At 35.6% G+C, this 24,732-nt stretch overlaps 1 protein-coding gene across 7 annotated transcripts in view; it reads left to right on the forward strand.

The window, feature by feature from the left end:
* Positions 1-24,732, forward strand: part of WASHC3 (WASH complex subunit 3) — a 132,874-nt gene that overhangs the window by 25,840 nt on the left and 82,302 nt on the right. For all 7 annotated transcript variants that reach the window (XR_006819574.1, XR_006819575.1, XR_006819576.1 and 4 more), the window contains exon 6: positions 9,437-9,501. Coding sequence is in view for 3 of the 7 variants with exons in the window: in XM_046011097.1 (XP_045867053.1) it covers positions 9,437-9,501 (65 nt within the window). In the remaining 4 variants the exon portion in view is untranslated. The remainder of the gene's footprint in view (positions 1-9,436; positions 9,502-24,732) is intronic.

Consider the following 24,732-nt stretch of genomic DNA (forward strand, 5'->3'; position numbering starts at 1 on the left):
GAGTTCTTTTCTCAGAGTCCAGAGTCTAGTTTTCTTTTGTGTCAATCATTTGCTAAGAAGATGTTGATTTGGATAGTTTGTTTCCAGAAACAAGTTGTTTAACCATAGCTATTTCTATTTATGGTATTTATAGTTTCTGGAAAAATACATTTTGAACTGTGAATTACAGTACCCTTTAGAATCCTCAGTCATATCTAAAGAATAGTCACATACCAACAAGCTGGTGTACACAGAAGTCGGTCTCCTTTAGAGTTATAGAAGGATATCTGGTTGCTGTAGACTTGAATATTTGTTTTTTTGATAATATATCAGATACTTAAAAACAATTTAAAAGGAGTAAATGAGGGGCGCCTGGGTGGCTCAGTGGGTTAAGCCGCTGCCTTCGGCTCAGGTCATGATCTCGGGGTCCTGGGATCGAGTCCCACATCGGGCTCTCTGCTCAGTGGGGAGCCTGCTTCCCTCTCTCTCTCTGCCTGCCTGTCTACTTGTGATCTCTCTCTGTCAAATAAATAAATAAAATCTTTAAAAATATATATATAAGGAGTAAATGAAACATAAGATACTTGAGAATGCAAATAACCTTTTAAAAATAATTGATAAGGTAATAATTTAGGATGATAAATTTATCAAATCGGTTTTTCCTCAGTATAAAAGTTTGTATGAGAAGAATATATTTCTTTAGGAATTTACTCGCCATGTCATATTTTCTTGTCTTTGGTTTCGTAACTAAAATAATTTACATAGGATGGCCTCTCTGAAACAGTCCTTTTAAGCCAAAACATTTACTTCTTTATTTCAGTTTATTTTCTGGAGTACCAATAAAATTTACTTCATCTGCCTTAAATTCACTGTAATACCATACCTCTGTATGCCTCTCCCCACAAGAAAAAGAAGTTAAGCAAACACAGAGGAGGGAATGTTTGGAGGATAAGCTTAAGGTAGTTTTAAATTTCATAGGAATCTCCTTTAAATGATATATAAAATGGGAACCAACAAAAACAGGAGCATTTAGCAGAATAATATTTTTAACTTTAGACTTCATATCTTTCATTCTAACTCATTTAAACAACTCTGTAACTCTTTAGTACAAGTTGTAACAAAAAGAATAGTACTTTACTATTAAGTTTCTTAGGGAAGCTTTTGAAGATCCATACTAACAATGACAATTTTTATATTTGCTGAAATGTGTGGTATAGTTCTTTTACTCTGATCCATCTATAATCTTTTAAAAATGTTTAAAAGATTTCATTTATTTGACAGAGAGAGACACAGCAAAAGAGGGAACACAAGCAGGGTGAGTGAGAGAGGGAGAAGCAGACTTCCAGCCCATGCCCGGGCTCAATCCCAGGACCCTCAGATCATCCCCTGAGCCTCAGGCAGATGCTTAATGACTGAGCCACCCAGGCACCCACCCCCCATCTATAATTTGTTAGTCACCCAACTCTGATTTCTCAGCGCCCTTTTATCTTCTTTGCTACTAACCACTCTGCAAGAAATAAGGGACCTCACAAAAAAGTTGTGAGGAGGAAATAATAGTGGTATAAGTTAAGTAGTTATTTACTCAGATTTACTCTTTTCAGAAATATTGTGATTCTCACCTTAACTGTAAATTTGTCTAAGGTTATGGTTTACCAATGGGAAAAAAGGTAAAAGACCAGAGAAGCTAATGAACTGTAATAAGGAAGTGGACTTATCTCAAGTGGCAGAGAAGTATCTTAGTGGTTTTAGACCGTCGACATAAGCACCATATTTGACAAGGATCTGAGAGCATAAACATTCACAATGGGGTAGACAGTCCTGGTGTGGAAGATATTTTCTCTTGAATGGATCATAGTGATATAAGACACAATATTTCATTTATAAGTTAATTTTTTGCTGAGTGATGTAAGACACAATATTTCATTTATAAGTTAATTTTTTGCTGAGGATTATTTTACAGTTTAGAAAAAAAAGCTAATATGTTAACTATGTTTTAAAAGGAAGTAGATTTCAAAATATTAAATTTTATTGAGAAAAATTCATGAAAATTATTTCCCTACTTGAATATATTTACATCTTCATACTGCAATTTTAAAAAATATCTCCAGATTTATGTACATCTTACCACAGATTTTCATAATATAAGACACCGTCCCAACTTTTCATCTTGGTTTCCTAGCCCAAGTTTACAAATTACTTTTATTCAGTTAGTTGGTTAGATCATGTGCAAATGACACATTGATATCAGATTCAGGGCCATTCTTTGTAGTTCTATAGCCACGTGGAGTGGCTAATACTGGTATCTATCTTTTTTTTTTTTTTTTTTTTAATCTATCTTTTAATGGGTACCTATGGATTGCTAGGACATTGAATAAGACTCATGACACCAGTTCAAACACGTTATCACTATTGGAAAATTAGCTCAAAAGTAACTTTTGTGGTCTCAATCAGTAGAATCATCTTTATAATTACTAAGGATTTTATTCTTTTTTTTTTTTTTTAAAGTTTGGGATTGCAGCCCCAAACCAAACCCTTTGTGTGCTTGGTAGTGGGTGGGAACCACGGGACTGCTACCCACACACCTTGGGCTTTTGGCCTCTTCCACTGTGGTTAACATTTTTTTTTTTTTTAAGATTTATTTATTTAACAGACAGAGATTACAAGTAGGCCGAGAGGCAGGCAGACAGAGAGAGGAGGAAGCAGGCTCCCTGCTGAGCAGAGAACCCAATGTGGGGCTCCATCCCAGGACCCTGGGATCATGACCTAAGCTGAAGGCAGAGGCTTTAACCCACTGAGCCACCCAGGCGCCCCAGGATTTTATTCTTTATAGCTTTTATTGCCATATTTGGAGACACTTTAATTCCTTGAATAGGTTCATATAGTAATACATTTTCAAAAACTGAACAGAAGGCCATCTGAACTTATTACACTTTTAATTTTGGTAGTGAATTCCAAAATAATTTGTAATAGAAATTGTTTTTAAGGTTTTATTCCCGGAAAGTAGAAATATAGTTAAATTTGGGAAATTTTAATGAATACATATTTCAAAGAACAAATATCCTCAGTGAAAATGTGATATAGCAAAGCTATAATTTAGCTGTAGTATTCATAATGGTGGTCTAGCATTAATTAGCCTATCAAAGCAAGTCTTTAAATTTTAGATATTGTTTGTACATTATAATGAAGGGAAGAAAATGAACCCTCCATAGCACCAAATTGCTCTTAAATCAACAAATACTTGAATAGCTACAAAATGCAGAGAAAACACACAATGCACCATGACCATTACACCAAGATTTATCATGTTGCAAGAATATCCAGGGGAAAAATCAATCACATGGGGAAATTGATGTGGCTCTAGTTTGAACTGACTTGTAACAATAGATCCTTCACCTTTTGAAATAATTTCTTTAAAGGTTTTTATTGATAAGACATATAAGTTAACTTTAGTTCCCATTCCTAAAAGGAATATGGGGTATTGGCTAATGTATTTATTTTTATAAATGTACTTTACCAGTTTCCTGAGGTCCTAGTCATGACCAGTGTCATTTTGTCCATTTTACAGTGATTTGTTCCTTCATCTTTAAAGATATCTGATGGGCACTCAGTGAAAGACTGTAAAACTTATGTCTTAAGATAATCATTGAAAAAGGAAGAATTTACTATTTGCTCCATGTGAACCACATAGCAGTAGTCAAGATATGTGAACCTCTTTTTTTTCCCTGCATATTTAACTTCACATCAGTGACCCCTCATGGCAACAGTATTGGAGTTAATATCAGAATCTAGCATTTTCTAAATCTATATAAGTCATTAGGAATAAAGCTTCCCTTTTTTTAGATAGCCATATTCATTTTACAGTGATTAAGAAACTTTTTTAAATTAATTTTGTATCTCGTCTTGGAGATCGTTGAGCATGTGTTTGCTTTTGTAGTAGGATTTGCTCTGTAAACATTTAGTATCTATTATATAGAATATTTCCCCTGAAGATTTTATTCTAATCATAGCACTCTATTTAATATATTTCATAAAAGGCAGTATAGATATTTTTAGGATAGCACTGTTGACAGTCAGAAAGCAAAGAAATGGTTGAGTCCATTTCACTAAGTTAAAATTTAGGTAAACAACCTGATTAGAGGACTGGTTGCCCTTTTTTCAAACCCATGGCACATCTTCAACTCCTACTCATTCCCTCTCCCTGCAAGTAAAAAAAGTACTCTTCACCTGTCAACTCAATAGATTTTTTTTTTCAATTGTTGACCTAAGTAAGGGAAAAAAACACAATATTTTGCATCTTTCATAACTCAGTTGTTGTGATTCAAGCTCATAAACTGAGAGGAGAAACTAAAGTATGAGGAGCATTTTTTGTTACTTTAGAAAAGTCCTTTATCTCTATTAGATTGAGTAAGGGTTTTGTTTTGTTTTGTTTTTCCCTTCTAATCTAAAACTTCAGGAAAGAATTTAGGAAAAGAATTCAGTAGCCTGTCCTCCATTAACATAATAAATGTAAATACTGGCAGCCTTCAGTTTTTGTGATACAAGAAACTAGTAACTGTTAGTGTTGCTATCATAATTTCATTAGTGTGGCTTCTTTACACACTTTCTCCAGTGACGCAAATACAGACGTGATTTTTTGGAACATCAAACTTATGGCTGCCTTCTTTCTTTTTCATTACTTATGTTGGACAAACTACCATTATCACTTGCCAAGAATAATCCCACAGTTCAGTAGACTTCAGTTTTGAGGTCTCTCATGTCCAACTTAGACCACCAGTAGCTTTTTCTCTTGGACATCGGAAATTGGACACTTCTTTTTGATGTTTAACAAACCCAACTCTGTTCTTTAACCCCTAAGGAAGAATATATCAAAGCAACAAATTTTCTAAGCAACACCACTGGAAACATAGCAGCAAATCCCTTTGGAATCCATCCTTTGGAACATAGGCCAAATTATTTTTGTATCAAGCTTTATGAGATTTGTATTAAGGTGATGATAATATTAAAGTCTCTGTTCAGGGAAGATAAGTTATTTATATTTTCTTTAACACTGTATATAGTTATATATATATATATATATATATACATATATATAGATATAGATATAGATATATAGATATATATGTACAGAAATGACTTAAAAGTCACCAAATTTTGGTAATATCTGTATTCTTGTGCTGTAAATAGCTTCGAGAAACTAAGAATAAAATATGGAGCTTACATATTTAGGTTTCTGGTATTCTTATAACCAAGCCATGAAACTCGTGTTAAAATAGGGAGTTTATCTATTTCTACCAAATTCCCTTTCCCCTTTACTCCCTACGCACTGCTTCCCTTCACTCCCACCTCATACATACTTTCTTTGCTATATTTTAGGAAATGTTTTTTTCAACTTCATTTCTCCTCCCTTCTGTTTTCTCGACTTTGTAACTTATTAGTGTGACCTTTCCAATGGTATCCTGTGGATTATGCTAAAGTATAATAAATAAATCTCATAGTTGAGTTTGTGGAAAGACCTTATACCATCAGACCATAGTTAACAGAAACTGAGAGGTCTTTTTAAAGTAGAACATAAAACTCTGCTCTTTTTCACATCTCTTCTTGCACCTTAGTGTTTTTTTATGAAATGTTCTACAGTCCTAACGTTCCTTGTTATACTAAATAGTTAAGTAATGGCTAAGTTTTAATCATCAAGTAAAATTCCCAACCTTATCTTTCGAGTGTCAGCTTTTTCTTCTACCATTAAAATTAAATGCATTTTATTATGAAGTAATCATTAAGTACATTTTGTACTTAAGAGAAAAAATCTTTTTCTCAAGTCTTAGTTCCAGGAAATATATTTTAAAAGTGGTACAAGTTTTAAGTTCATGCTTTTTGGTTCCAAATATAAGTGTCTGTTCATAAGCAAGTAACAGCCTTTTTTTTTATCCTCATACTTCATAAGCTGACAAAAGTTTTTATCTTCCACCTTTTTTGTCTTCCAAACCTACCATATTTCACTTTTTAGAATTTCTTGAAGTTTACACCATGAAACAGTATTGTTTTCAGGAGTATGGCTTTGAAAAGAATTCTACAATGGTGCTATTTATTTTTATCTAACATTTAGGATGCATTTAAGTATACATTACTTTGAGTCTTTTTTATTTTGAGAGAGAGAGAGAGAGCACATCTAACATTTAGGATGCCTTTAAGTGTCCATCTGTCTAAATTGAATATCACACAGTGGCTAATGACATTGAAGGTCTGAAGGGAAGAGTATGCAGCACCAGTGGAGCAGTGATTGAGCTTTTTCCATGTGGGCTCAGGCTCAGCTTACCCCTTCTACCACATGGGATGAAGAGATATGACAGAGAGGGTCCCAACCATGTGTACAGCCTTTTAAAGTACAGTGATTCCACTTTTGAAAGTGATGTATTGCAGGTCTTCAAATTTAACACATATTAGTGGTTTCCTCATCTTTTGGAATGATATGAAGAGCAGGAATTGGCAGACTTGATTGCATCTTCTTCCCGTAGAGCTTTACAAGTGAGCTTTCAGTAACTGTTTATCATCAAATCAGTCATCTTTTCAAGTAAATATGTATTTATTTCTGACATGTCCTTTTCTTATTGTTTTGATGTTCTTATCCTGAATTTTGAGATTCACATGTTCTCCGTGTTTTTGTGACTTGTAAACTACTAGCATTGCCATTACTTAGTGTTTATATTGGGATAGACAAGATGTATAATACAATCCCAGGAGAATTCGTGAATTTTATTTGACCTTTGTGTCCAAATGGAATTGGACCATTTGTTATGAAAAGAACATTAACATAGCTATACTTAAGAATGGAAAGCTCTGAAATCTTTATTTGAAAAGACATTTACTCATTTGTTGAGTATTTTTTGTACATCCCTGCCAAGGTTTTAATTGTTTTGAGTTATCAACTTTTTTTTTTTTTTTGGAGGTATAAGAAAAGTGAGAATGTGATATCTGACTTGTTTATAGCAGAATTAGTAATGGATAGGCTCATATGTTTAATGATTTAATATGGGCTTGTATGATATTAGATAGCACTGATTCCATTAAGTCAGTTAAAATGTGTACCTTATTAGATTATTTAAGCACTCCATACATACTAATATAAAAGCAAAAGAAGAGCTATTTTTTTTTACTTTTTTTTTTTTAATAATATATGTATTATTAGCTCCAGGGGTACAGGTCTGTGAATCACCAGATTTACACACATCACAGCACTCATCATAGCACATACCCTCCCTAATGTCCATAACCCAACCTCCCTCTCCCTACCCCCTCCTCCCGGCAACCCTCAGTTTGTTTTGTGAGATTAAGAGTCTCTTATGGTTTGTCTCCCTCCCAGTCCCATCTTGTTTCATTTATTCTCTTCCTATCCCCGAACTCTCCATGTTGCTTCTCGACTTCCTCATATCAGGGAGATTATATGATAGTTGTCTTTCTCCGATTGACTTATTTCGCTAAGCATAATACCCTCTAGTTCCATCTACGTCATCGCAAATGGCAAGATTTCATTTCTTTTGATGGCTGCATAGTATTCCATTGTGTATATATATAATATACCACATCAGAAGAGCTATTTTAAATATGAGCCATCTAAAAGGTCTTGTTTTAGGGGGTATGTGGAGAAGCCATTAAGGAGACTTTTTATTTTAGCTTCTATTCAATTTTTTTTGTTTTATTGAGAAATAATTGAAATACATCACTGTGTAAGTTTAAGACATATAGCATGATGATTTGATTTCCCTATATTGTGAAATAATTATAATAGGTTTCGTTAACATCCATCATCTCATAAAGATATAGTGAGAAGAAAAGAAAAAAATTCCCCTTGTAATGAGAATTCTTTTTTTTTTTTTTTAGATTTTTATTTATTTATTTGACACAGAGAGATCACAAGTAGGCAGAGAGGCAGGTAGAGAGACAGGAGGAAGTAGGCTCACTGCTGAGCAGAGAGCCCCATGCGGGGCTCAATCCCAGGACCCTGAGATCATGACCTGAGCTGAAGGCAGAGGCTTAACCCACTGAGCCACCCAGGTGCCCCTGTAATGAGAATTCTTAGGATCTACTCTCTAAATAAGTTTCCTACATATCATACAGCAGTGTTAGCTGTAGTCATTATGTTGTACATTACATCCCTACTACTTGTTTATCTTATAACTGGAAGTTTCTCCTTTTGACCACCTTCTTCCAGTTCCCTCTTCTTCCCTCCACCCATCCCCATCCCTGCCTCTGGTTACCACAAATCTGGTCTCTTTTCCTATGAGTTTGGTGGTTTACTTTTGTTTTTGGAACCCACGTAGAATGAAATCATAAAGTATTTGTCTCTTTGTGTTTAGCATAATGCTGTCAATGTCCGTCCATGTTGTCATAAATAGTAAGATTGTCCCTTTTTTATGGCTGAATAATATTCCATTGTATGTATATATACCACAACTTCTTTCTCCATTCATCCATTGATGGACACTTAGGTTGTTTCCATGTTTTGACTATTACAAACAATGCTACTACAAAAATGGACCTACAGATATCTTTTTGAGTTAGTGTATTTGTTTCTTTTGAATATTCTTTTAACCAGTGCTGGAATTGGTAGATCATATGGTAGTTCTGTTTTAATTTTTTGAGGAATCTTCATACTGTTTTCTGTAGTGGCTGTACCAGTTCACAATCCCACCAACAGTGCACAAGTTTCCCTTGCTCACATCTATGCCAGCATCTGTTATCTCTATCTTTTTAATGATGGCCATTTTAATAGGCATGAGGTGATATCTCATTGTAATTTGCATTTCTCTATCAACTAGGGATGTTGCGCATCTTTTTGTGTACCTATTGGTCATTCATATATCTTTGGAAAAATGCCTGTTCAGGTCCTTTGCCCATTTTTAAATTGCATAATTTAAGTTTTTTGCTATCGAGTTGCCTGAGTTCTTTATATATTTTGAGCTCTTATCATATATATGGTTTGTCAGTATTTTTTCCCATTCTGTATTTGTTTTCACTTTGTCAGTGGTTTCTTTTGCTGTACAGAAGCTTTTTAGTTTGATATAGTCGCACTTATTTTGTATTTTGTTACTTGTGCCTTGGTGTGATTTTCATAAAATCATTATCAACTCCCTTATCAGAGAGATTTTTTCCTATATTTTCTTCTAGGAGTTTCATGGTTTCAGGTTTTACATTTATGTCTCTAATCCATTTTGAGTTAATTTTTGTAAGTGGTGTAAGTTAGGGATCAGGTTTCCTTCTTTTACATGTGACTATCCAATTTCCCAGCATCATTAATTGAAGAGACTTTATTTTCTCCATTCTTGGCTCCCGTGTCAAACATTAGTTTGCCATCTGTATTTGGAGTTATATCTGGGCTCTCAATTCTCCTTCATTGTTCTATTTATCTGTTTTTATGAAGAAGGCATTTTTAGTCACTGATTATCTTATGTCCTTTGCTTAGGGTGTTCCAGTGATGGCAATAAGAAACAAAATGATATCAGAAGGACTAGACCCAGATCTTCTTGAGTAAGTAATTCTTCTAATATTATCCCAAGATGTTAAATTTATCAGTTATAATAAAAATACTCCAAGCTCTATTTTTTTCTACTATACAGTGTTTTATGGTTGAGGAAACCACTTTCATAAATAGTGTCTCTGCTAACGTTACAAAAATGAAAGATCCATCCTATGTTCCTAAAACCAGCCATTGCACATTGTAGAAGCATTTTCAATAGATTGTTGATGAATCTGTACATCCAGAAGAGATGGAATTTGATGACAGTTTAGCTGCACACAGTAGTGTCCACAGAAGTTTTTGTTTCCTTTCATGCCACCTTTTTCTTCTCTTTTTTATTCTATTCTTTTCTATTCTCTTTCCCTCCCTCCCTTCCTCTTGTTCTTTCTTTCTTTTCTTCCTTTCCTTTCTTTCTTTCATTTCTTTTGTTTCATTCGCTTTCTTTCTTTCTTCCTTTCTTTCATTCGTTCATTTTTTAAGACCTTAGTGTATAGGAAATTTACTATACCATAATCTAAGTTAAACCAGATTGAGAAATAAAAAGGGTAAAGCCACTCTAGGTCCACATTAATAATTATTATGAAACTAGATATCTGTGTGAATTTTATAAAAAAAATTTTTTTTGAGAAATGCTGACAAATCGTGGCTCAGAAATTTGACAATAATTTATTCCATCCAAGCAAACCTGGCTACATAGCTCATTCTGGATAAAATATATCTTAATGGATTATTCAGAGCTAGTCTGTTTTTCAAGTATCTAGATACCTGTAAAGAGTCCAGTTTGGGGCTTTAGTTCACCCTGATGTATTTAGTTATGTTATCCAGAAATTTGTACTATGCTAGCAATATACTTTGAAATTTTTCTTGGCTCTCATCCCTTCAAGAAAATGTGTGCATTCTGGAGGTGAAACACCATAAAACAGTCCTTTTCTCATATTTTATCTTTTAAAAACAATATTTAAGAATTTTTAAAAAGTCTGTAAGGAAAGATTTCAAACATGTATTACATTTAGTATATATCCAAGTAGCAAACAGTTTAAGTACAGGGACACATATTGGTAATTTGAACTCAAGCATCTCCAGGATATTTGGCATTTGTTCTGGAAATTGTTTCTGACACACACACTTTAAAAGCAGACGGATCGTGACATATATTTTAATGTGAATTGAACATATGGATCCAATCCATTTTGGTATTCACTGGAATATGTGTCATAAATATACTTAACACTGACCATGACCTCTTTTTTGCTTCTGGAAATACACAGTAGACCTTCTATAATAACAGAGAGCTAAAATGACCTTTAGAGACATTTTCTCTCTAGAGAAAATGTAATGGAAAACTGACAGTCCAGTAAGCATCAGCATATGTTGGATATCCAATTTCTTTACCCCCTACTGGCTTCATTTCATCCTCTGCCTAGCTTAAACCTACTTCTTTTACTTCAGTCAGCTACCCACACCACAAACTTGAAAATCATCCCTGATTCTATCTGCTTCCCTGTCCCTTACTTGTCAGTCACGATGATTTTTTTCGTGTTTCATATATGTCACAGCTGACCACAGGACTCCATGCCCATTGCTATTTAGTTCAAGCCCTCATCATTTCTTACCTGAATTATTATAATAGCTCCTAATTGGTTTCCTTATTCTCTTTCAGTCTGTCACTAAAGTTTTAGTAGATCTATTCATACTTCACTCTTGTTTCAGAAATTTCTGTGACTCTCAGTTGCCTTGACACATATTCTAACATCTTAGAATTGCATATAGATGTTTTTATCATCAAGATCCAGACTCCTCTTCATTTCTTGCACTCTTTCATACATTGCTATCTCCTGCAGCTGTAGCAGACTACTTGCAGTTCTCTGAATATATCATTCACCTATTCCCTTTTGGTGTCTTTGAATTTTTTTCTCACCTTGGATCTCCCTTCCCACCCTCTTATTGGCCTGACTAATTTCATATACATCAAGACTTCATTTAGGTCACCGTGGGGGGATGTCCATGGATGACTACCAAGGGGGAGAACGCCCTACACCCCCAGTACTTCCTCGATATATCTCATTTAACAAGTTTGAGAACCCATCATTGTCTGTAAATGTTAAGAAACATTCAGTTGCAAGGTGGTGCCAAGTTTTGGGGTAGAATTCCAGTAACAGTTAACATTGTCTTAAAGAAAAGCTGCTTCTCAACCACAGCCTGAGCCTGAATTCTGACCCATTACCTCATAAGTACATGCCATTGGTCCCAAGGGTTGGAGTAGGGGTGACTCACTATAAACTATCACCACGACTACTAGAAAACCAGTTTCAGCATTTAGCTAGATACGACAAGTGAAATCAGCCACCTCTTTAAAGAGGAATTCTGGATTGTGGGAATCATGTTTAGAGAAAACTAAGGAGCCTCACTTTGGAAGAAAAGGCTGGGGTGATGAAAGAGAAGAAGATGTGCCATCTGAGGGAAGAGTATACTTTTATTTAGAATTTTAGCCAAGAACTTTCAGTAAGCATTGTTTTATTTTTCCTTTAACGTATACTCTTATTTTATTAGCCTTAGGCAGTAAGACAGACTCATACAACTGTTAGAGGAAATAGTCTAGATCTGTCTGCATGAAGCAAAAAGCAAAACTAAAATTAATATAAAAATAAAGACTAGTCACAAATACATTCTTGGACTGACTTGTGTGTTTAAAAATTTGGAAGCTAAGAGACATAATTTTAAACTAAAACAGTTTAAACCTGGCTATTTTCCTAGAAAAATGACTATCATTGAATTTTAGAAAGTCTATGAAACTGAAGGAAAGACCTGATAGTTACCAAATAAAATTTGTTACTAAATGATCATTTAATTATTTTTAAAAGTCCCAAGTTTTTGAAAACAACAGCAATACTTATATAACCAAGAATTATTCCTGTTTAGCTTGTAAAAATTAGTTTCCAATGCCAATGAAATAAAGACATGTAGAAAGAGTACTTTTGTCATCATCATACTCTAAAAAGAGTTTAAGGGAAAGCAAAATGGAAATCTTTAAGATTAATCTGTTCTAGTTTTATATCCAGAACTATAGAACAGGTACATTCTTTTAATCAATGCCTAATTTTTTTAACAGCAAAAAAAGTTTCTCCCTTATCTTGTTTTGTCTTTTTGTTGTTGTATACTTTTATGTCCCAGAACTATAGTTACTATTATTATCTAGTAATTACTACTTTTAATATTCTAGGATCTATAAGATAGCCGATTCTCTTTTTTCATTCTATTTTCTATCAGCCTGAGCTATTAATTGCTCCCCATACTGCTTTCGAATGTCTTATTTTTTTAATTTAATTTTATTTTTTTGTGTGTTCCAAAATTCATTGTTTATGCACCATACCCACTGCTCCATGCAATACGTGCCCTCCATAATACCCATCACCAGGCTCACCGAATCCCCCCCCCTTTACCCTCCAAAATCCTCAGTTTGTTTCTCAGAGTCCACAGTCTTTCATAGTTTGTCTCCCCCTCCGTTTCCCCCAACTCACTTCTTCTCTCCATCTCCCAATGTCCCCTGTGTTATTCCTTATGATCCACAAGTAAGTGAAACCACATGAAAATTGACTCTGCTTGATTTATTTCACTCAGCATAATCTCCTCCAGTTCCATCCATGTTGATACAAAAGTTGGGTATTCATCCTTTCTGATGGAGGCATAATTCCCCACTGTATATATGGACCACATCTTCTTTATCCATTCGTCTGCTGAAGGGCATCAGCTCTTTCCACAGTTTGTAAAGCAGCAACATTGCTGCTATGAACATTGGGATACAGATGGCCCTTCTTTTCACTACATCTGTATCTTTGGGGTAAATACCCAGTAGTGCAATTGCAGGGTAATAGTGTAGCTCTATTTTTAAAGAAGATTCTTAAGGAATCTCCACACTGTTTTCCAAATTGGCTACATCACCTTGCATTCTCCCCAACAGTGTAAGAGGGTTCCCCTTTCTGCACATCCTCTCCATCCACACATGTTGTTTACTGTCTTGTTAGTTTTGGCCATTCTTACTGCTATAACATGGTATCTCAGTTTGGTTTTGATTTGATTCTTCCTGGTGGCTAATGATGATGAACATTTTTTCTTGTGTCTGTTAGGCATTTGTATGTCTTCTTTGGAGAAGTGTTTGTTCGTGTCTTCTGCCCATTTTTTGACATGATTATCTGTTTTGTGAGTGTTCAGTTTGAGGAGTTTTTTATAGATCTTGGATACCAGCCCTTTGTCTGTAGTGTCATTTGCAAATATCTTCTCCCATTCTGTGGGTTACCTCTTTGTTTTGTTGACTGTTTCCTTTGCTGTGCAGAAACTTTTGATCTTGATGAAGTCCTAAAAGTTCATTTTAGCTTTTGTTTCCTTTGCCTTTGGGGACGTGTCTTGAAAGAAATTGTTGTGGCCAATGTTGCAGAGGTTACTGCCTATGTTCTCCTCTATGATTTTGATAGATTACTGCCTCACGTTGAGGTCTTTTTTTTTTTTTTTAAAGATTTTTATTTATTTATTTGACAGACAGAGCTCACAAGTAGGCAGAGAGGCAGGCAGAGAGAGAGAGGAGGAAACAGGCTCCCCGCTTGAGCAGAGAGCCCGACGTGGGGCTCAATCCCAGGACCCTGAGACCATGACTGAGCCGAAGGCAGAGGCTTTAACCCACTGAGCCACCCAGGCGCCCCACGTTGAGGTCTTTTATCCATTTCGAGTTTATCTTTGTGTATGGTGTAAGAGAATGGTCGAGTTTCATTCTTCTATACATAGCTGTCCAATTTTCCCAGCACCATTTATTGAAGAGACTTTTTTCCACTGTATATTTTTCCCTGCTTTGTCTAAGATTATTTGACCATAGAGTTGAGGGTCTATCTGGGCTCTCTACTCTGTTCCACTGGTCTGTGTGTCTGTTTTTGTGCCGGTACCATGCTGTCTTGGTGATCACAGCTTTGTAGTAAAGCTTGAAATCAGGCAACGTGATGTCCCCAGTTTTGTTTTTCTTTTTCAACATTTCCTTCACAATTTGGGTTCCACACAAATTTTAGGATTCTTTGTTCCAGCTCGTTGAAAAATACCAGTGGAATTTTGATCAGGATGGCATTGAAAGTATAGATTGCTCTAAGCAGTATAGACATTTTAACAATGTTTATCCTTCTGATCCATGAACATGGAATGCTCTTCCATCTTTTGTGTCTTCTTCAATTTCTTTCATGAGTGTTCTGTAGTTCCTCAAGTACAGATCCTTTACCTCTTTGGTTAGGTTTATTCCCAGGTATCTTATGGTTCTTGGTGCTATAGGAAATGGAATCGATCCTCTAATTTCCCTTTCTGTATTTTCATTGTTAGTGTATAAGAAAGCAACTGATTTCTGTACATTGATTTTATATCCTGCCACATTACTGAATTGCTGTATGAGTTCTGGTAGTTTGGGGGTGGAGTCTTTTGGATTTTCCATATAGAATATCTTGTCATCTGCAGAGAAAGTTTGACTTCTTCTTTGCCAATTTGAATACCTTTTATTTCTTTTTGTTGTCTGATTACAGTTGCTAGGACTTCTATTACTATATTGAACAAGAGTGGTGAGAGTGAGCATCCTTGTCGTGTTCCTGATCTCAACGGGAAGGCTGTGAGCTTTTTCCCATTGAGGATGATATTTGTTGTGGGTCTTTCATAGATAGATTTTATGAAGTTCAGGAATGTTCCCTCTATCCCTATAGTCTGAAGCGTTTTAGTCAGGACGGATGCTATATCTTGTCAAATGCTTTTTCTACACCAATTGAGGGGACCATGTGGCTCTTCTCTCTTCTCTTATTGATTTGTTCTATCACATTGATTGATTTGCGAATGTTGAACCACCCTTGCATCCCATGGATAAACCCCACCTGGTCATGGTGGACAATCTTTTTAATGTACTGTTGGATCCTGTTAGCTAGGATCTTGTTGAGAATCTTAGCATCATATTCATCAGTGATACTGGTCTGAAATTCTCCTTTTTGGTGTGGTCTTTGCCTGGTTTGGGGATCAGGGTAATGCTGGCTTCATAAAACGAGTCTGGACGTTTTCCTTCTGTTTCTATTTTTTGAAACAGCTTCAGGATTATAGGTATTATTTCTTCTTTGAATGTTGGGTAAAATTCTCCAGGAAATCCGTCAGGTCGTCAGCTTTTGTTTTTTAAGAGGTTTTGATCACTTCTTCAATACCGTTACTAGGTATTGGTCTATTCAGGTTGTCAGTTTCTTCCTGATTCAGTTTTGGAAGTTTATAGGTTTCCAGGAGTGCATCCATTTCATCTAGGTTGCTTAACTTATTGGCATATAACTGTTGATAATCATTTCTGTTGATTGTTTCTATTTCCTTGGTGTTAGTCATGATTTCTCCATTTTCATTCATAATTTTATTAATTTGTGTTCTCTCTTTTCTTTTGGATTAGTTTGGCCAGTGGTTTATCAATCTTATTGATTCTTTGAAAAAACCAGGTTCTAGTTTCATTGATGTGTTTTACTTTATCTCTAGTTTCTATCTCATAGATCTCTGCTCTAATATTGATTATTTCCCTTCCTGTGTGTAGGGTTGGCTTAATTTGTTGTTGATTCTCCAGTTCTTTAAGGTGTAACGAGACATGGTGCATTCTGGATTTTTCTATTTTTTTGAGGGAGGCTTGGATGGCAATGTATTTCCCCCTTAGGACCGCCTTTGCTGTATCCCATAGTTTTGGTACCGATGTGTTTTCATTCTCATTGGTTTCCATGAATTGTTAAGTTCTTCTTTGATTTCCTGGTGGATCCAAACATTCTTAAGCAGGGTGGTCTTTAGCTTCCAAGTGTTTGAATTCCTTGCATAATTTTTCTTGTGATTGAGTTCTAGTTTCAAAACTTTGTGGTCTGAGAATATGCAGGGAATAATCTCAATCTTTTGGTATTGGTTGAACCCTGATTTGTGACCAAGTATGTAGTCTATTCTGGAAAAAGTTCCATGTGTGCTCGAGAAGAATGAGTATTCTGTTGTTTTAGGGTGAAATGTTCTGTATAAATATCTATGAGGTCCATCTGGTCCAATGTATCATTCAGTGCTCTTGTTTCTTTATTGATTTTCCGTTTGGATGATCTGTCTATTACTGAGAGTGGCATGTTAAGATCCCCTACTATTAATGTATTCATATCAGTATGACTCTTTATCTTGATTAACAGTTGTCTTATGTAGTTAACTGCTCCCATTTTGGGGGCATAAATATTTACAATTGTTGGATCTTCTTGTTGGATAGACCCTTTACGAATGATGTAGTGTCCTTATTTATCTCTGACTACAGTCTTTAGTTTAAAATCTAATTTATCTGATATGAGAATCACTACCCCAGCTTTCTTTGAGGCCCATTGACATGAGAGACGCTTCTCCATCCCTTCACTTTTAGTCTGGATATATCTTTAGGTTCCAAACGGGTCTCTTGTAGACGGCATATGGACGGGTTCTGTCGTTTTATCCATCCTGCAACCCTGTGTCATTTTATGGGAGCATTTAGGCCGTTCATGTTAAGAGTAATTATTGAAAGATATGTTTTTATTGACATCGTGTTACCTGTAAAGTACTTGTTTCTATAGATGGTCTCTGTAAATTTCTGTTCTGTGTCACTCTTGGGTTCTTTCTTCTCCTTTTTTTTTTTTTTTTTAAAGATTTTATTTATTTATTTGACACACAGAGAGAGATCACAAGCAGGCAGAGAGGCAGCAGAGAGAGAGAGGAGGAAGCAGGCTTCCTGCCAAGCAGAGAGCCCGATGCGGGGCTCGATCCCAGGACCCTGAGATCATGACCCGAGCCGAAGGCAGCGGCCTAACCCACTGAGCCACCCAGGCGCCCCTTGGGTTCTTTCTTCTTTTACAGAACCCCCCTTAATATGTCTTGTAGTGCCGGCTTGGTGGTCACATACTCTTTTTAAACCTTGCTGGTCTTGGAAGCTCTTTATCTCACCATCCATTTTGAATGTCAACCTTGCTGGATAAAGTATTCTTGGCTGCGTGTTCTTCTCATTTAGTGTCCTGAATATGTCTTGCTAGCCCTTTCTGGCTTGCCAGGTTTCTGTGGATAGGTCTGCCATTATTCTGATGGACCTTCCTCTGTAGGTAAGGAATCTCTTCCCCCTACCTGCCCTCAGGAGCTCTTGTCTAAAATTATGATTCATCAGTCTCACAATCAAAGGTCTTTCTAGATTTCTTGATCTTGGGGGGCTGTTCTTTCTGCCTCTAGGACATGAATGCTTGTTCCATTCCCCAGACGGGGAAAACTCTCATCAAGAATTTGTTCAACTATATCTTCTAGTCTTCTTTCTTTCTCCTCCCCCTCTGGAATCCCAATAATTCTGACATTGGAACGTTTCATGGCATCATTTATTTCCCTAATTCTGTTTTCATGGTTTCTAAGCTGTTTCTTCCATGCCTCCTCCTGATCCTTTTTCTTTATCAGTTTCTTGATTAATTAATTCTTTAATTAATTAATTAATTCTTTTTTCTTGATCCTCTAGATCATTAATTCTATCTTCTGCTTCGGTTACCCTAGCTCTTAGAGTATTTAGATTAGAGAGTTAGCATTTTTAACTTCTTCCTGGGCAGCTTTCACTTCTGCCCTTAGAGATTCCATGTTGTCACTAATGGTTTTTTCCACCCTAGCCATTGCCGAATAATTGTTACCCTGAATTCCCTTACCGACATACTGTTTATGTCCATATCCAATAGTTCTAGTGGAGAGGGCACAGTCTCTGATTTTTTCCTCTGTTGTGTGTTCCTCCTCCTAGTCATTTTGGTGAGAGGTGGTTGAGGGGATGTGTAGCTGAATATATCAACCACAATCCAGGCAAGGTGCACCCTGGAATGCTTCTGAGCAATCCAAAGTCACCAAGTTTTATTTCGAGATCTAAACTGGGTCTCTCCAGGCCAAAATCAAGGTGTCAGCAAGTCCACATTATTTCTGGAGACCCTCAGGGAGAAGGCATCCACTCGCAGCTTCTAGAAGACACCTGCTCTCTGCAGAGACTGAATCACTCTGACATACCTCTCCAACCTCTTTATTGTGTGTGTGTGTGTGTGTGTGTGTGTGTGTGTGTACCACAACTTCTTTAACTATCCATCCAGTGATGGACATTTAGGTTGTTTCCATTTCTTGATGATTATATATAATACTGTATGAACACTGGGGTAGAAATATCTTTGTAAATCAGCATTTTTGTATTCTTTGGATAAATGCCCAGAAGTCAGGGGCAGCTGGGTGGCTCAGTCAGTTAAGTGTCTGCCTTTGGGTCCAGTCATGATCCCAGGGGCCTGGGATTGAGCCCCGCATGGACTCCCTGCTCAGTAGGGAGCCTGCTTTTCTGCCTTTCCCCCTCCTCCCTGCTTGTGCTCTCTCTCTCAAATAAATAAATAAAATCTTAAAAATAAATAAATACCCAGACGTTAAGTAGTTCTATTCTTAATTTTTTAAGGAACCTTCATACTGTTTTCCACAGTGGCTATACCAAGTTGCATTCCCACCAAGAGTATATGAGGGTTACCTTTTCTCCACATCCTAACCAACACTTGTTATTTCTTGTCTTTCAGTAGTACTCATTCTATCCAGTGAGAGGTGAAACTCATTGTGGTTTTGATTTGCATTTCTCTAATAATTAGTGATGTTGAAGATCTTTTCATGTACCTATTGGTCATCTGTATGTCTTTTTTGGGAAACTGTCTATTCAGATTCTTTGCCTATTTTTTAATCAGGTTATTTGTTCTTGTTGGGTTTTATGAATTTTAGGTATTAATCCCTTTGTCGGATATATGATTTGCAAAAATCTTCTCCCGTTGAGTTGGTTGCCTTTTCATTTTGATGATGGTTTCTTTTGCTGTGCAGGAGATTTTTAGTTTGATGTAATCCCATTTATTTATTTTTACTTTTGTTTCCCTTATTTTTGGAGTCAGATCCATAAAAATATCACTAAGACCAATATCAAGCAGCTTATTGCATGTTTCCTTCTAAGAATTTTATGGTTTCAGGTCTTACATTCAAATCTTCAAGCCACTTTGAGTTAATTTTTTGTGGTATAACCTAGTGGCCTAGTTTCATTCTTTCGCATGTGGTTGTCCAGTTTTTTCAACATATTTATTGAAGAGACTATCTTTTCTCCTTTGTATGTTCAGTCCTTCCTCATAAATTGATTGTCCATATATATGTGTGGGTTTAGTTCTGGGCTGTCAGTTCTGTCCCTTCAATCTCTGTGATACTGCTTTTATTATTATAGCTTTGTGCTATGGTTTGAAATTGCAGCATGATACCTTTAGTTTTGTTCTTTCTCGAGATTGCTTTGGCAATTAGGGTTTGGTTCCATACAAATTTTGGAATTATTTTTTCTCAAAGGCCATTGGAATTTTGTCAGGGATTAGATTGAATCTGTAGAATGCTTTGGGTAGTAGGGACATTTTAATAATATTAATTCTTCCAGTCCATGAGCATGGGATATCTTTCCATTTATTTGTGTCTTCTTCAATTTTTTTCATCAGTATCTTACTGTTTTCAGTATACAGGTCTTTCACCTCCTTAAAAGTTTCACCTATTTATAGTTATTTCTAGGTATTTTATTCTTTTTGATAAAATTGTGAATAGGATTATTTTCCTAATTTCTCTTTCTCATAATTTATTATTAGATTATAGAAATACCACAAATTGCCATATGTTGATTTTGTATCCTACTACTTTACTGAATTCATTTATTAGTTCTAACAGGGTTTTTTTGGTGCTATTGTTTGAGTTTTCTATGTATAGTATCATGTTATATGCAAATAGTGACAGTTTTTTCTTTTTTATTACTATGTTCAGGTAGCCACTGTAGAGTACATAATTAGTTTTTGATGTAGTGTTCAGTGATTCATTAGTTAAGTATAGCACCTAGTGCTCATCAGTTTCTTTACAGTTTGATGCCTTTTATTTTTTTTTTTCCTGGCCTAATTGTTGTGGCTAGGACTTTCAATACTATGTTGAATAAAAGTGAGGATAGTGGGTATCTTTGTCTTATTCCTAATTTTAGAGGAAGAGCTTTCAGGTTTTCAGTATTGACTGATGTTAGCTGTGGGTTTGTTATATATCGCCCTTATTATGTTGACATGTGTCCATTTGTACCTACTTCATTCATAGTTTTTATCATAAGTGGTTAATTTTTGGCACATGCTTTTTATGCATTTATTGAGATGATGGTATGATTTTTGTCCTTCATTTTGTTAGTGTGGCCTATCACATTGATTTATTTGTGGATATTGAACCATTCTTGCATCCCTGGAATAAACCCCACTTGATCATGATCCTTTTGATGTATTATTGAATTCAGTGTGTTAATATTTTGTTGAAGATCTTTGCATCTGTTTTCATCAGGGCATGTTAGCCTGTAATGTAAGTATGTCTGCATGTGTGTGTGGTGTCCTTGTTTGCTGTTAGGGTAATGCCAGCCTCTTAAAATAAGTTTGGAAGCATTCCCTCCTTTTCAGATTTTTTTTTTTTTTTTTAAGAGTTTGAGAAGGATAGGTGTTAAATCTTTGTTTGGTAGAAATAACCATGAGTAAAGCTGTCTAGTCTTGGACTTTGTTGGGAAGTTTTGATTACTGATTCAGTCTTCTTTCTAGTAATTGGTTTATTTAGATTTTCTATTTCTTCAGTCTTGAAGATTGCCTATTTCTGGGAATTTATTCATTTCTTCTAGGTTGTCCAATTTTTTGGTAATTTTTCATAGTAGTGTTTTATGATCCTTTCTATTTTTGTGATGTCAGTTGTAACTTCTCGTCTTCCCTTTCTGATTCTATTAGAGCCCAGTCTCTTATTCTTTGTTAGTCTAGCTCAAGTCTTGTAAATTACTTATCTTTTCTAGAGAACCATCTCTTAATTTCATTGATCTTTTCTATTGTCAGTTTATACTTTTAGTTCCATTCTGATCTTTAATATTTCCTTCCTTCAGCTGACTTTAAGTTTCACTTTTTCTACTTTTTTTAGCTCTTTTCAGTGAGAAGGTAGATGGTTTATTTGAGATTTTTGTTTTTTTTCTTGTGGTAGGCCTATATTACTATGATCATCCCTCTTCGAATTGCTTTTGCTACATCCTATAGATTTTGGTGTGTCATATTTCTGTTTTCTTTTGTGTCTGGGTTGCTCAGTAGCATGTTGTTAATCTCTATATTTTTATAGTTTTTCCAGTAATTTTTGTAATTGGTTCTACTTTCATACTATTATGAGTGAAGAGGATGCTTGATAAAATTTCAGTCTTCTTGAATTTATTGAGATTTTTATGACCTGATATGTGATCTGTTCATGTACACTTGAGAAGCATGGATATTCTGCTGCTTTTGGATGGAGTGTTCTTTATATCAATTAAGTCCATCTGGCCTAATGTGTCATTTAAGGCTGATGGTTCCTTATAAATTTTCTGTTTGGATGATGTATCCATTGATTTAAGTGGGTGTAGTATATTGATTTGGCTGATGAAAGCATATAATTGAGTCAAGCTATTGTGCAGACTTTGAACTGAACCAGTTCAGTTGGCATTTGTTCTGAGGATATTTATTCGAAAGACATTTATACCTTCCTCGCAGACTGTGGAATGATCACAGTTATGGTTGCCAGAAATAAAAGTAACCACCTCAGCCTACTTATCATTTTCACAAGATGGAGTTTATTAGTGGTAACCAAAAGGATACTAGAAACCAAGAAACTTTCTTTTAATTATATTGAAGGGATGTTCCACCCTCTAAAAGAATTCCTTATCTGCCAGTCATCTTTGTCTGCCTCCTGCTATTCAACAACATAATGGATTAAAGTTTGGGCTTTGGCTGGTTGGGGATAGGATAGACTTCAATTTCCTAACTGAACAATTCCAAAGATAGTTTTTCTGCTTCCATTTTTTAATTCTTACTGAGCTGGAGTCCCATTCAATGTGATTATCACTTCTCAACCACTGGCTGGCAGACTGGCTAAGTACAGGACAGAAAAAAAATATATATATCAAATTATTGGTCCAGAGTTGGAGACTTTGATCACAAGAGAGAGAAATAATAGAAATATTAAAGAGATGGTATTAAAAAGCATTGTGGTCTGCCAATGACTAGTGAGCAAAAGATAAGGGAGCAGCTGTGGGAAGTAAAGGACCCCAAGATAAATAGCAAAAACCAGTCTTTTCTGGGAGATCAATCTTTCTTTCTTTCTTTCTTTCCTTCTAATATATAGTATTAGGTATGACATTGTTTGCTGTGTACCACAACAAACTACAGGATATACCTGTGTTGATGGGCATTCAGAAGGGAAAGACCAAAGTGCATATAGTTTGAATATATGTAATGCTGAAATAAATCTTACTAGTTACTATGATATCAAAGTCTAAATTGTCATTTTTATAACCACCCAGAAGTCTTTTTATTTATAGTCAGTATAGTCTTGGCTCAAGATTTAGTGTTTTGCTCTTTCTTGTAAGACCACGTGTTGCCCTTGCATAGAACTATGACAGAACAGGATCAGTGTTCTGACAATTGACAATAGGATCATGTGACAACAGGATCATGTGACATTATAAGTTTATGTGTGCTGTAGTCAATATTGAAAAGTGATTTGAATGATAACTACTGTACTCTCTTCCCATAATGTACTCAGCAATATTTTTACTAACTGCTTTTGTCACTTAATCTGCCTTAAATTTAATGGTTTTAAATTTAAAGAAAATAAAAAATATTTTTAAACTATTTATCTACATAAATAAATGTTTTCCCAAAGTATGTTTATGTTTTTTATGTCCTTTTCTAAAGTGACTGTGGTTTTAAACACAAATATAAATATCTCTTTAATGAACACAAATCAAACCAATGATATTTGTAGTTTAGGACTCTTGTCATGTTCAGAATTGCAGAAACCAACTCAAACTAGCTCCGAAAGGGAAGTTATTGATTCACATAGCTAAAAAGTCTAAGTAGGACAGGATCTAGGAGTTTAGTGTCATCTGTTCTTGTTGTCTGGCTGGCTGGTGTTCTCACTTTCCTAGCACCTCATTCCAACTTTACTCCTTGGCATAATAATTCACTTCTCTCCAATGTAATTGATCTTGCTCCTTGGAGCCAAGGAATTAGCACTTATGAAGGCTTTAATATTGTTAGATTTGCTAATTGAATGACATCAAGTGTGGAATATCATAGCTCATTTCTAGGGAAACATTCTGATTAGCCCTGATTGGGTCATGTGCCCTCCCTTGAATCAGTCTCTCTTCCCAGGGGAAGAAATGCTTAATAACTGGCCAGTCCTGGATTATGTGACTGAAACAAGGAAGGGTACTGGGAAAGAATGGGGGCAGCAGGAATTGTGGTTGACATCCTTATTTGATTCACATAAATGGGAGAAAGGTGAGTATCATCAAAAAGAACAAGCATACAGCATCTGTGTAATGATTGGTGTATATTTAGTTCTTCCTTCTCCTTTCCTTTCTGAATTTTGGCTCATTTTTTGTTGAAGTCAGCCTTAGTAACTTTAATAAGTGAGTTGAAAAACTCATTTTAAAAGATACTTAGACTAAGTAATGAGTTTAAAGTTAAAGTTTTAAAAATTTTGTTTTTATTAAGACTTTTATATGGGGCACCTGGGTGGCTCATTTGGTTAAGCTGCTGCCTTAGGCTCAGGTCATGATCCCAGGTTCTGGGACCTAGCCTCATATCAGGCGCCTTGCTCAGCAGAGAGCCTGCTTCTCCCTCTCCCTCCACCTGCCGGTCCCCTTGTTTGTGCACTCTCCGTGTCAATTATATAAATAAAATCTTTTTTTTTTTAAGACCTTTTGGATAATCTTGGTGCCACAAATTATTTAAGTATGATTATTAAAATGTAGGTACCAAAATAGTGTTTTTTATTGTGTAACCACTAAAGATTGAGATTTTTAAAAAATGTACAATGATACATCATGAATGTACTCTGACTTTTTTTATTTATTTTTAAAAGATTTTATTTATTTATTTGACAGAGACACAGCGAGAGAGGGACACAAGCAGGGGAGAGGGTGGGGAGAAGTAGGCTTCCTGATGAGCAGCGAGCCTGATGTGTGGGGCTCCATCCCAGGATCCTGGGATCATGACCTGAGCTGAAACCAAACTCTTAATGACTGAGCCACCCAAGCACCTTGTACTCTGACTTTATATGTGTTTCTACATTTTGCTGATTAACTCTTTTTTAGTGATACTCATATATTTAGGACACTGAGAAACTGT

The sequence above is a fragment of the Meles meles genome, chromosome 7, assembly GCF_922984935.1.
Source record: "Meles meles chromosome 7, mMelMel3.1 paternal haplotype, whole genome shotgun sequence".
In the NCBI taxonomy this organism is placed as follows: domain Eukaryota; kingdom Metazoa; phylum Chordata; class Mammalia; order Carnivora; family Mustelidae; genus Meles; species Meles meles.